Raw genomic sequence first — 14209 nt, forward strand, 5'->3', positions numbered from 1 at the left:
ACATTATAGATGACCAATGGAATATTAGAGACATAGCCACCGTTTCTAATGTGACTGTTGATGGGAAATACATGCTGGCTTGTGGCTTTGTGACAAAGATAAGGAAAAGCTCACACACACACACACACACACACACACACACACACACACACACACACACACACACACACACACACACACACACACACACACACACACACACACACACACACACACACACACACACACACACACACACACACCATGGTTTGCAGGCATTACCTGACGTGCTCCTGTCGTAGGCTGTGTGTCCAGTGGAGGACATGAATGCAGGGCTGAAGGGTTGGGAGGAGAACAGGTTGTCACTCTGCAGCTGGTGACACAGAGTCTCCATGAACCTGAGCACAAAGGAGGCAGAGGAGGCCTGTGGCAGCTTGACATAGTGGATCCCCCCATCAGACCGCACTGCAGAGTGGGAGACAGAACAGATAGACACAGTCATATGGTATCTAGCTGATTACAGAGGCACTGAAGGCCTGGGACAGTAAGAAGGCCTACAAACCTGACTTGGTTACATCAGCTCTGTCAGGAGGAATGGGCCAAAATTCACCCAACTTATTGTGGGAAGCTTATGGAAGGTTACCCGAAACGTTTGACCAAAGTTAAACAATTTAAAGGCAATGCTAGAAAATACTAATTGAGTGTTTGTAAACTTCTGACCCACTGGGAATGTGATGAAAGAAATAAAAGCTGAAATAAATCATTCTCTCTACTATTATTCTGACATTTCACATTCTCAAAATAAAGTGCTGACCCTAACTGACCTAAAAACAGGGAATTTTTACTAGGATTAAATGTCAGGAATTGTGAAAAACTAAGTTTAAATGTGTTTGGCTAAGGTGTATGTAAACTTCCGACTTCAACTGTCTGTATCTGGGCTGAGAGAGGCAGGCTGTACCAGATATACATCACATAGCTCTTTACCTAGCTGTTGAAACACTATCTGTTAGGGACCTGACCATACCATATTATCACCATACTTATGTATGGAGAATTCTCACAATTCTGTATGTATTGCGATTCGATACTGTGATTTTATTGTGATTCCATGTTCCAAACATATTGTTCACCATTTGTCTGCTGTAGAGGAACAAGAGAGAACCATGAGAACCATGAGAACCATGATTCTATGGCGCAGTAACGGACATGATTATTTGGTTTCTACGGCGCAGTAACGGACATGATTATTTGGTTTCTACGGCGCAGTAACGGACATGATTATTTGGTTTCTACGGCGCAGTAACGGACATGATTATTTGGTTTCTACGGCGCAGTAAAGACATGATTATTTGGTTTCTATGGCGCAGTAAAGACATGATTATTTGGTTTCTATGGCGCAGTAAAGACATGATTATTTGGTTTCTATGGCGCAGTAAAGACATGATTATTTGGTTTCTATGGCGCAGTAAAGACATGATTATTTGGTTTCTATGGCGCAGTAAAGACATGATTATTTGGTTTCTATGGCGCAGTAAAGACATGATTATTTGGTTTCTATGGTGCAGTAAAGACATGATTATTTGGTTTCTATGGTGCAGTAAAGACATGATTATTTGGTTTCTATGGTGCAGTAAAGACATGATTATTTGGTTTCTATGGCGCAGTAAAGACATGATTATTTGGTTTCTATGGCGCAGTAAAGACATGATTATTTGGTTTCTATTGTGCAGTAAAGACATGATTATTTGGTTTCTATGGTGCAGTAACAGATGGCCCAGCATCAGATGACCCCCCCCCCCCCCCCACACGGACTGGGACCCCCCCGGGGAGCCCCTCCCAAACCAGGTTACGGACGCATGTCACTTCTCATTACCCCCAGACACATGACATCAGCTGCTGCACACACACTTTATCCCACCAGGCATTATCCAGTGCACCATGTGGGCTCTGCAGCCTAAACCAATTCCTACTGCCTGATTGAATCCCCAGCCTACCCCCATATTCCCATTTGGAATTTGCCATTATTTTAATGAGGACTGAGGAACTATTTGAATATGTAGAGTCTGTGTAGAGTAGACGGTCTAGGGGCCGGGATGTTCTTCTGACTTCTTCATCATGTCATGACATCACTGTGGAGTAACAACCCTAGTGTTTCTGTCCAGTGAGGGTTGGACCATCTGGGTTCGGACCGGAGTCTCCGACACATCACAGGACTGTGTTAGCGAGCTGAACTAAAGCCTACAGGCATTAGCTTGAAGTCTTCAGCTCATAGGCAAGCTTAGTTACTCATCACGTCAGCACAGCAGTTCACCGACCCTCCTTCATTACACAACCATTGAACACCTCATGATATCATGAGAACAATACAAGACTACACTAGCTATAACCACAGACCATATATCAGGACAGGCCCCAGCTAAAATGGCTGACCAACTGTTCCATTCTGATGTATAGGGACTACATGACATCAGCCTATCTAGGGTTATACATCTATGGCTATAATACCTCTGATGATCTCTCCTCCTGTCTAGGGTTATACATCTATGGCTATAATACCTCTGATGATCTCTCCTCCTATCTAGGGTTATATATCTATGGGCTAACATACCTCTGATGATCTCTCCTCCTATCTAGGGTTATATATCTATAGGCTATAATACCTCTGATGATCTCTCCTCCTGTTTAGGGTTCTACATATATGGCTATAATACCTCTGATGATCTCTGCTAACATACCTCTGATGATCTCTCCTCCTATCTAGGGTTCTACATCTATGGCTATAATACCTCTGATGATCTCTCCTCCTATCTAGGGTTCTATATCTATGGCTATAATACCTCTGATGATCTCTCCTCCTATCTAGGGTTCTATATCTATGGGCTAACATACCTCTGATGATCTCTCCTCCTGTCTAGGATTATACATCTATGGCTATAATACCTCTGATGATCTCTCCTCCTGTCTAGGATTATACATCTATGGCTATAATACCTCTGATGATCTCTCCTCCTGTCTAGGGTTATATATCTATGGCTATAATACCTCTGATGATCTCTCCTCCTGTCTAGGATTATACATCTATGGCTATAATACCTCTGATGATCTCTCCTCCTGTCTAGGATTATATATCTATGGCTATAATACCTCTGATGATCTCTCCTCCTGTCTAGGGTTCTATATCTATGGGCTAACTTACCTCTGATGATCTCTCCTCCGTCGGACTGGGACTGTAGGAAGCTGAAGAGGAAGGTTGGTTGGTAGGCACAGTCCACACATGCCTGAACAGCCTGCTGTAGGACAGTGTTGACCGGACCCGGTCCAAAGTGGTCCGGCAGCTGCTGCAACTGCTTCCTGTCCAGGTGTGGACCACAGGCTCCGTGCTTGTTCACGTACACACACACTGGGGGAGCGAGAGAGAGAGAGAGAGAGAGAGAGAGAGAGAGAGAGAGAGAGAGAGAGAGAGAGAGAGAGAGAGAGAGAGAGAGAGAGAGAGAGAGACAGAGAGAGACAGAGAGAGAGAGAGAGAGAGAGAGAGAGAGAGAGAGAGACAGAGAGAGAGAGACAGAGAGAGAGAGAGAGAGACAGAGAGAGACAGAGAGAGAGAGAGAGAGAGACAGAGAGAGAGAGAGAGAGAGAGAGAGAGAGAGATGAAGGTCAGGGGTCAGGAAGCACTAGAACATGTCTAAAGCTTCATTCTAGATGGACCAGTTAAATCACTCAGAACAATGACCAGCTGGACTGCTCTAGATGGACCAGTTAAATCACTCAGAACAATGACCAGCTGGACTGCTCTAGATGGACCAGTTAAATCACTCAGAACAAGGGACCAGTTGGACTGCTCTAGATGGACCAGTTAAATCACTCAGAACAATGACCAGTTGGACTGCTCTAGCGTGTGAATATATACTGAGTGTACCAAACATTAAGAACATCTTCCTAACATGGAGTTGCACCCCCTTTTCCCCTCAGAACAGCCTCAATTCGTCCGGGCCTGGACTCTACAAGGTGTAGAAAGCGTCCCAAAGAGATGCTGGACCATATTGACTCTAATGTTTCCCACAGTTGTGTCAAGATGGCTGGGTGTCCTTTGAGTGGTGGACCATTCTTGATACACACAGGAAACTGTTGAGTGTGAAAACCCCAGCAGCGTTGCAGTTCTTGACCCACACCGGTGTGCCTGGCACCTACTACCAAACCCCATTCAAAGGCACTTAAATCCTTTGTCTTGCCCAATCACCCTATGAATGACACACATACACAACCATATCTCAATTGTCTCAAGACTTTAAAATCCTTGTTTAACCCTGTCTCCTCCCCTTCATCTACACTGATTGAAGTGGATTTAACTAGTGACATCAATAAGGGATCATAGGTTCAACCTGGATTCACCTGATCAGTCTATGACAAGGAAAGATCAGGTGTTCCTAATGTGTATATCTGTTAATACACAGATCTGTTAAACTGCATCACTGTTATAATTTATCTGACAGGAGTCTTACCTGTGGAGACCACTCCAGGGCTGTTGTCCTTCGGTCCATGAAGGTTGATCAGTCTGGTCTCAGAGGCTGTGGTATATACAGAGCCTGTCCCCGAGGAGGGCAGCACACGTGGCTTCCTCTGAACAAACACAACCTTGTTTATTTTACCTTTATTTAACCAGGCAAGTTAGTTAAGAACAAATTCTTATTTTCAATGACGGCCTAGGAACAGTGGGTTAACTGCCTGTTCAGGGGCAGAACGACAGATTTGTACCTTGTCAGCTCGGGGGGTTTGAACTTGCAACCTTCCGGTTGCTAGTCCAACGCTCTAACCACTAGGCTACCCTGCCGTTCACTGACAACTCTTCGATCCCTATCATATACCGACACTACACAGCACCCCTACTGTAGTAATACTACTGTGATGTCGTCATACAACATTGTGTAAAGTGATTGGATTGGAGGTCAAATTCCTCCGGGAGTGTTGACTGGAGCCAATCACTGTGACCAGTCACACATTTCATTAAACAGACAGACAATACAACTGCTGTTCCAATAAGCATACTTTTTCAGTCCAGTACTAAACTCAATCTGGATCCAGGAAACTGGTTCATTGACCATAGGCCCTTACCTTGCTCCCAGGCTTGGGCCCCCTCTTCTTATGGGGTCTGGGTGCTAGCTGGGAGCCAGAGACCTGTGGCGTACCATTCAGAGCAGCCTCCGCTGCTGCCTCCGCTGCTGCCTTGAGCAGGGCGATGGTCTGCAGTTTGGGGCGCCGGCCCCGGACCCCCTTCCGCACGGGCAGAGGGGGCAGCGGATGGGGCAGGCGATAGGAGGAGGGGGACTGCATGGAGCGTCTGGAGGGGGCGGGGGGAGAGGAGGAGGCTGGGAGGAAGAGGGCCTTGGGGAGGGTGACTGAAACGAGAGGAAAGGCAAAAGGTGGAATTAGAAAATCATGATGGGATGTTATTTGCCACTGCAACATCACCAGGAATTCAGTCAACTGAAAACACAGCGTTCAGTCATCCACAACAACTGAAAACACAGCGTTCAGTCGTCCACAACAACTGAAAACACAGCGTTCAGTCATCCACAACAGAAAACACAGCGTTCAGTCATCCACAACAACTGAAAATACAGCGTTCAGTCGTCCACAACAACTGAAAACACAGCGTTCAGTCATCCACAACAACTGAAAACACAGCGTTCAGTCGTCCACAACAACTGAAAACACAGCGTTCAGTCATCCACAACAACTGAAAACACAGCGTTCAGTCGTCCACAACAACTGAAAACACAGCGTTCAGTCATCCACAACAACTGAAAACACAGCGTTCAGTCAGAGTTCAGTCATCCACAACAACTGAAAACACAGCGTTCAGTCAGCGTTCAGTCATCCACAACAACTGAAAACACAGCGTTCAGTCAGCGTTCAGTCGTCCACAACAACTGAAAACACAGCGTTCAGTCATCCACAACAACTGAAAACACAGCGTTCAGTCGTCCACAACAACTGAAAACACAGAGTTCAGTCGTCCACGACAACTGAAAACAGCTTATAATGACCATAGCTGTTTGTTTCATACCTAAGGTTCATTTAATAATGTTGCTTTTAAATACAGCTATTGTTGAATGAATCCATGGTATTAAGGCTTATGAAAAGGGGAGCTACGGTTCTGGGAGGCAAAACAGGAGGACTTCCTGGACACACACACACACACACACACACACACACACACACACACACAAAAATCAATCACTGTCTGTTCCGATACGCGTTAAGAATTCCACTGAGGTGAAGCGAGTCTACACTCTGCAGCACCAGTAGATCAAACATCGTCTAACACACATGAATAACAACTTTGATCTTCCCGCTTTGATTCAAAAGCCACAGCTCAAAGTCAGACTTCATACATAACACTACTTCCAATCCAATTCCACACACAAACAATCTACCTCCCCCAGCTCCAGCCAGGCAGCCAAAGGTTCGTTAAAATATCCAAAGCATCACATTTCCACTCCTCGCGTTGGTGGGCTACATTTCAAGTGTTCGCTGTTCGCCCATTTTCCCCTCAAAACATTGAGTCAGTGAAAGGAAAGGTTGGAATCTTTAAGAGGAGGACAGGAAGCAGTAGAGGTTGGAATCTTTAAGAGGAGGAAAGGAAGCAGTAGAGGCAGGGATCTTTAAGAGGAGGAAAGGAAGCAGTAGAGGCAGGAATCTTTAAGAGGAGGAAAGGAAGCAGTAGAGGTTGGAATCTTTAAGAGGAGGACAGGAAGCAGTAGAGGCAGGAATCTTTAAGAGGAGGAAAGGAAGCAGTAGAGGCAGGGATCTTTAAGAGGAGGAAAGGAAGCAGTAGAGGCAGGAATCTTTAAGAGGAGGAAAGGAAGCAGTAGAGGTTGGAATCTTTAAGAGGAGGACAGGAAGCAGTAGAGGCAGGGATCTTTAAGAGGAGGAAAGGAAGCAGTAGAGGCAGGGATCTTTAAGAGGAGGAAAGGAAGCAGTAGAGGCGTTTCCAGTGTGTTGTGTTCTCTGGGTCTAACAAGTCTTTTGTCTGGGGCCCTCCCCCTTTTCATTATAGAGGTCAGGGGTCAGGCTCCCCTGAGACCAGCCAGGTAATCCCCTTCTGCAGACAGCCTGCCTTCATCTCACCTAGATCACAACACTAGGCTACTGTTACATGTTTACTAATTACTAAACTCAAACCTACCATTACTACTATGAGGTTTAGGTTTGTTATAACACTGCGATGCCAATCAATAGTTTAAAAGACATTTGAACAAAATGAAAAACTAGTCTAATATACAGACAATGGGTTTTCTAGAGGTGAGGCTTGCTAAGGGTTGAAATGTTTGTATTTAAACAGCTTAGTATACAGGGCACTTATTATATAGACAGGGCATTACCCATCCCTAAACCAGCTATAATGACAAACACTCATTATATAGACAGGACTAAACACATCCCTAAACCAGCTATAATGACAAACACTCATTATATAGACAGGACTAAACACATCCCTAAACCAGCTATAATGACAAACACTCATTATATAGACAGGGCATTACCCATCCCTAAACCAGCTATAATGACAAACACTCATTATATAGACAGGGCATTACCCATCCCTAAACCAGCTATAATGACAAACACTCATTATATAGACAGGGCATTACCCATCCCTAAACCAGCTATAATGACAAACACTCATTATATAGACAGGGCATTACCCATCCCTAAACCAGCGATAATGACAAACACTCATTATATAGACAGGACTAAACACATCCCTAAACCAGCTATAATGACAAACACTCATTATATAGACAGGGCATTACCCATCCCTAAACCAGCTATAATGACAAACACTCATTATATAGACAGGACTAAACACATCCCTAAACCAGCTATAATGACAAACACTCATTATATAGACAGGACTAAACACATCCCTAAACCAGCTATAATGACAAACACTCATTATATAGACAGGACTAAACACATCCCTAAACCAGCTATAATGACAAACACTCATTATATAGACAGGACTAAACACATCCCTAAACCAGCTATAATGACAAACACTCATTATATAGACAGGGCTAAACCCATCCCTAAACCAGCTATAATGACAAACACTCATTATATAGACAGGACTAAACACATCCCTAAACCAGCTATAATGACAAACACTCATTATATAGACAGGACTAAACACATCCCTAAACCAGCTATAATGACAAACACTCATTATATAGACAGGACTAAACACATCCCTAAACCAGCTATAATGACAAACACTCATTATATAGACAGGGCTAAACCCATCCCTAAACCAGCTATAATGACAAACACTCATTATATAGACAGGGCATTACCCATCCCTAAACCAGCTATAATGACAAACACTCATTATATAGACAGGGCTAAACACATCCCTAAACCAGCTATAATGACAAACACTCATTATATAGACAGGGCTAAACCCATCCCTAAACCAGCTATAATGACAAACACTCATTATATAGACAGGACTAAACACATCCCTAAACCAGCTATAATGACAAACACTCATTATATAGACAGGGCTAAACCCATCCCTAAACCAGCTATAATGACAAACACTAGCAGGATAACCTTATTTTCAATTAGGTATTGAGATATATAGATTATTTTGTTCACTCTTTATGGAATGTGCAATGCAGAGAACACTGGAAGAATAATTATCATTTAATTATCATAGTGAATTATTGTAATGTTTGTTTATGTGTCAATTATTCCCATAAGGGAAGGGTTGCATTCATTCATTCATTCATTCAGCAGCAGGTAAAACTACCATATTACCATACCAAACTACCATATTACCATACCAAACTACCATATTACCATACCAAACTACCATATTACCATACCAAACTACCATATTACCATACCAAACTACCATATTACCATATTACCATACCAAACTACCATATTACCATTCCAAACTACCATATTACCATACCAAACTACCATATTACCATACCAAACTACCATATTACCATACCAAACTACCATATTACCATACCAAACTACCATATTCAAATATCCTTCTCTCATTACTGCTCGATTTAATCTCAGCTGTCATTTATAACTAATTCTTATCAGGACCAGCAGACTACTGACTTAGACTTTTAAATTCTACTGGAGCTCAATGCCTTCTCTCCTTCTGGTCTCTCTCTCTCTCTCTCTCTCTATCTCTCTCTGCCCCCCCCCCTCTCTCTCTCTCTCTCTCTCTCTCTGCCCCCCCCCCCCCCCTCTCTCTCTCTCTCTCTCTCTCTCTCTCTATCTGCCCCCCCCTCTCTCTCTCCTTCTGCCCCCCCCTCTCTATCTGCCCCCCCCTCTCTCTCTCTCCTTCTGCCCCCCCCCCCCCTCTCTCTCTCTCTGCCCCCCCCTCTCTCTCTCTCCTTCTGCCCCCCCTCTCTCTCTCTGCCCCCCCCTCTCTCTCTCTCCTTCTGCCCCCCCTCTCTCTATCTGCCCCCCCCCCTCTCTCTGCCCCCCCCCTCTCTCTATCTGCCCCCCCCCCTCTCTATCTCCCCCCCTCTCTCTCTCTCCTTCTGCCCCCCCCTCTCTCTCTATCTGCCCCCCCCTCTCTCTCTCTCCTTCTGCCCCCCCCTCTCTCTATCTGCCCCCCCCCCCCTCTCCCTCTCTCCTTCTGCCCCCCCCTCTCTCTATCTGCCCCCCCCCCTCTCTCCTTCTGGCCCCCCCCCTCTCTCTATCTGCCCCCCCCCTCTCTCTATCTGCCCCCCCCCCCTCTATCTGCCCCCCCCCCCTCTCTCTCTATCTGGCCCCCCCCTCTCTCTCTCTATCTGGCCCAGCAACACAATGGGAGTGGAAGGTCTAGGAGGAGATCTGCCATTCAAAGCATCAAGTCAACCCATCCATCAATAGAGGTGGGAAAAATGGCACGTCCAGAGAAAGACATTGAAAGGCATTGTGGGTAATCACACAAAAGCAGCCAGTGGCCCCGGCCGCACAAGTCAGTCCACGATTCAGTCAGTCCACGATTCAATCAGTCCACGATTCGGTCAGTCCACGATTCGGTCAGTCCACGATTCGGTCAGTCCACGATTCAGTCAGTCCACGATTCAGTCAGTCCACGATTCAGTCAGTCCACGATTCGGTCAGTCCACGATTCGGTCAGTCCACGATTCAGTCAGTCCACGATTCAGTCAGTCCACGATTCGGTCAGTCCACGATTCGGTCAGTCCACGATTCAGTCAGTCCACGAGTTTTATTATTAGTAGCAGTGTGTGTCAAATATGCCATGATAAACATCTCCTATTTCAACAGAACTCTAGACTGGTTGTCTAGTAGAGAGCAGACCTCTACAGCGTTCTCTAAAGGCCAGCAAAATGCCTCTATGGCTGTCTCTACTGCATTCTCTAAGGGCCAGCAAAATGCCTCTATGGCTGGCTCTACAGCGTTCTCTAAGGGTCAGCAAAATGCCTCTATGGCTGTCTCTACAGCGTTCTCTAAAGGCCAGCAAAATGCCTCTATGGCTGTCTCTACTGCATTCTCTAAGGGCCAGCAAAATGCCTCTATGGCTGTCTCTACTGCATTCTCTAAGGGCCAGCAAAATGCCTCTATGGCTGGCTCTACTGCATTCTCTAATGGCCAGCAAAATGCACCTATGGCTGTCTCTACTGCATTCTCTAAGGGCCAGCAAAATGCCTCTATGGCTGGCTCTACTGCATTCTCTAATGGCCAGCAAAATGCACCTATGGCTGTCTCTACTGCATTCTCTAAGGGCCAGCAAAATGCCCCTATGGCTGTCTCTACTGCATTCTCTAAGGGCCAGCAAAATGCCTCTATGGCTGTCTCTACTGCATTCTCTAAGGGCCAGCAAAATGCCTCTATGGCTGGCTCTACTGCATTCTCTAAGGGCCAGCAAAATGCCTCTATGGCTGGCTCTACTGCATTCTCTAAGGGCCAGAAAAATGCCTCTATGGCTGGCTCTACAGTATTCTCTAAGTGCCAGCAAAATGCCTCTATGGCTGGCTCTACTGCATTCTCTAAGGTCCAGCAAAATGCCTCTATGGCTGGCTCTACTGCATTCTCTAAAGGCAAGCAAAATGCCTCTATGGCTGGCTCTACTGCATTCTCTAAGGGCCAGAAAAATGCCTCTATGGCTGGCTCTACTGCATTCTCTAAGGGCCAGAAAAATGCCTCTATGGCTGGCTCTACTGTTTCTCTAAGGGCCAGCAAAATGCCTCTATGGCTGGCTCTACAGTATTCTCTAAGGGCCAGCAAAATGCCTCTATGGCTGGCTCTACAGTATTCTCTAAGGGCCAGCAAAATGCCTCTATGGCTGGCTCTACAGTATTCTCTAAGGGCCAGCAAAATGCCTCTATGGCTGGCTCTACAGTATTCTCTAAGGGCCAGCAAAATGCCTCTATGGCTGTCTCTACAGTATTCTCTAAAGGCCAGCAAAATGCCTCTATGGCTGGCTCTACAGTATTCTCTAAGGGCCAGCAAAATGCCTCTATGGCTGGCTCTACAGTATTCTCTAAGGGCCAGCAAAATGCCTCTATGGCTGGCTCTACTGCATTCTCTAAGGGCCAGCAAAATGCCTCTATGGCTGCTTAAGCAGCTTGGAAAAAGGTTTCATTGAGAGATGAGGGAAAGTGGGGGAAGAATAGACGAGTGTTTTGTTTCACAAGGAGGGAAAGATCACTCACTAGGGGCGGGGCGGGGCAGGGCCCCCACATACACACACACACACACACACACACACGCATTCGCTCTAGATCACACAGACACACTACAATACTCAACCTCTCCACAACAGCTTAGCGAGCATTAGGAAAAAAATATTTTAGTTCCAAGTCAAGACAAAGTTTAATTTCCATTCCATTAAACTGTCCCCCTAGTTGTTCTAACATAGAGCCTTCCATTCAGTTGATATTAAACTGTCCCCCTAGTTGTTCTAACATAGAGCCTTCCATTCAGTTGATATTAAACCCTCCCCCTAGTTGTTCTAACATAGAGCCTTCCTTTCCATTCCATTAAACCTGTCCTGTGTTCTGCAGTAGGAGTGTAAGGAGTTAATCATGACGGGTCATTTCAGGCTGACCCAGTGACCCGGTGGCCAGGAGGTCTGGAGCCCCGGAGCGGTGAGGGGCGCTGCTACTGGGGCTGAGAAGTGTGGCTCCTGCCTGGCGGCTTGGATGACTGGTTGGGGGGTTGGGTTGGGGCCTCTGTGTGTGTGTGTGTGTGTGTGTGTGTGTGTGTGTGTGTGTGTGTGTGTGTGTGTGTGTGTGTGTGTGTGTGTGTGTTTGGCCACGCCTCAAGCCGTATAACCCAGCTCTCCCTCCTGTAATATTTAAGTTTGAACTGGGAGCTCTGGGAGGTCTGGAGGGAATCTGGTTCTGTCGCAGATCCTTCTTGATTGAGCTCCCTGGTGCAATGTGAATATGAACCACATGCTTTGAGACCAGGGGAGGACTGGGGTTTAGAGAGGAGGTAATATGGTAGACCAGGGGAGGACTGGGGTTTAGAGAGGGGGTAATATGGTAGACCAAGGGAGGACTGGGGTTTAGAGAGGAGGTAGTATGGTAGACCAGGGGAGGACTGGGGTTTAGAGAGGAGGTAGGATGGTAGACCAGGAGAGGACTGGGGTTTAGAGAGGAGGTAGTATGGTAGACCAGGGGAGGACTGGGGTTTAGAGAGGGGGTAGTATGGTAGACCAGGGGAGGACTGGGGTTTAGAGAGGAGGTAGTATTGTAGACCAGGGGAGGACTGGGGTTTAGAGAGGAGGTAGGATGGTAGACCAGGAGAGGACTGGGGTTTAGAGAGGAGGTAGTATGGTAGACCAGGAGAGGACTGGGGTTTAGAGAGGAGGTAGTATGGTAGACCAGGGGAGGACTGGGGTTTAGAGAGGAGGTAGTATGGTAGACCAGGGGAGGACTGGGGTTTAGAGATGAGGTAGTATGGTAGACCAGGGGAGGACTGGGGTTTAGAGAGGAGGTAGTATGGTAGACCAGGGGATGACTGGGGTTTAGAGAGGAGGTAGTATGGTAGACCAGGAGAGGACTGGGGTTTAGAGAGGAGGTAGTATGGTAGACCAGGGGAGGACTGGGGTTTAGAGAGGTAGTATGGTAGACCAGGGGAGGACTGGGGTTTAGAGAGGGGGTAGGGTGGTACTGGTAGCCCCAGGTAGACCAGGAGAGGACTGGGGTTTAGAGAGGGGGTAGGGTGGTACTGGTAGCCCCAGGTAGCCCCATTTAAACAATATGTTACTGTGTCAAACATCCAACAAAACAATTATTTTTATACTGAAAAAACATTTAACCGGATGGAAAAGTAGTTCCACTTCAAAGATGGAATAATTAGAAACAAGGTTTTTGCATAAAAAGATGGGTGAATATTTCCATAAACATAAGAGAGTAAAGCAATTCTCTAAGGGCCAAATAGTGTATTTAAATGTATGGACAATTATATTCTGGAATTTACATTTCTAAAGCTATTTGCATGGTTCTAACACAACTACGTTGTCTTAACAGTCATAAATTGATTCAACATATGTACATTATACGATAGGCGGTAGACACACATACCAACCCTGAGCAGAGACCAGTCGTCCTAAATATCAAGGACTGTTCCCTATGAGCACTCATTTCAATCATTCAAATCAAGCAGAGCAAACAAAGAGAGTGGTTGAAACAGTCAGGGCCATGCAAACAATAGCTACATCATCTGCATTAACTACATCTACGGGTGACTGAGATGCAACAGCCATTCATTCACACAAACAGTGGATTCCCTCCTTTCTAGAAACCGACTGCTAACGAAGACGAAGTCTAACGCCGGGCTCTCACGTGAGAGGAAGAGGAACTGAACAGCCACCACTAGTTAAAAATAGACCCGAGACAAAAGCAGAGGCAGCAAACTCACCAGGAACTCCCAACACGTAGCTATGTTTCCGGGCAGCAACAGCAGCAGTAGTAGTCCACAACAACAGAACAGTCCCTCTTTACTAGTTTGACCCCTGGTTAACGTCAGGCTCTCTCTCTCCCCCTTCCTCTCTCTCTCTCTCTCTATTCTCCCTATTTCTCTCTCCTTCCCTCGTTCTCTCTTTCTCTGTCCAGCTCCAGTCCACAACAAAGCCCCATGCTGCTGCCTGCCTGACTGAGGCGGCATTAGAAACAGGAGGAGCTAGCTACTAGTGGCCCCTCCCTCTGTCCCTGTGAATGAACAGAGCAGAGCAGCAGAG

At 46.1% G+C, this 14209-nt stretch overlaps 1 protein-coding gene across 2 annotated transcripts in view; it reads right to left on the reverse strand.

Moving 5' to 3' along the window:
- The window catches only part of LOC109878228 (sex comb on midleg-like protein 2), a 52504-nt gene that overhangs the window by 5708 nt on the left and 32587 nt on the right, over positions 1–14209 (reverse strand). For both annotated transcript variants that reach the window (XM_031821877.1, XM_031821876.1), the window contains exons 9-12: positions 5089–5372; positions 4479–4596; positions 3176–3379; positions 262–444 (exon numbers count right to left, since the gene is read on the reverse strand). In XM_031821877.1, coding sequence (XP_031677737.1) covers positions 262–444; positions 3176–3379; positions 4479–4596; positions 5089–5372 — 789 coding nt within the window. The remainder of the gene's footprint in view (positions 1–261; positions 445–3175; positions 3380–4478; positions 4597–5088; positions 5373–14209) is intronic.

This window comes from Oncorhynchus kisutch, unplaced genomic scaffold (assembly GCF_002021735.2).
Source record: "Oncorhynchus kisutch isolate 150728-3 unplaced genomic scaffold, Okis_V2 scaffold4027, whole genome shotgun sequence".
NCBI classification, from domain to species: Eukaryota; Metazoa; Chordata; class Actinopteri; order Salmoniformes; family Salmonidae; genus Oncorhynchus; species Oncorhynchus kisutch.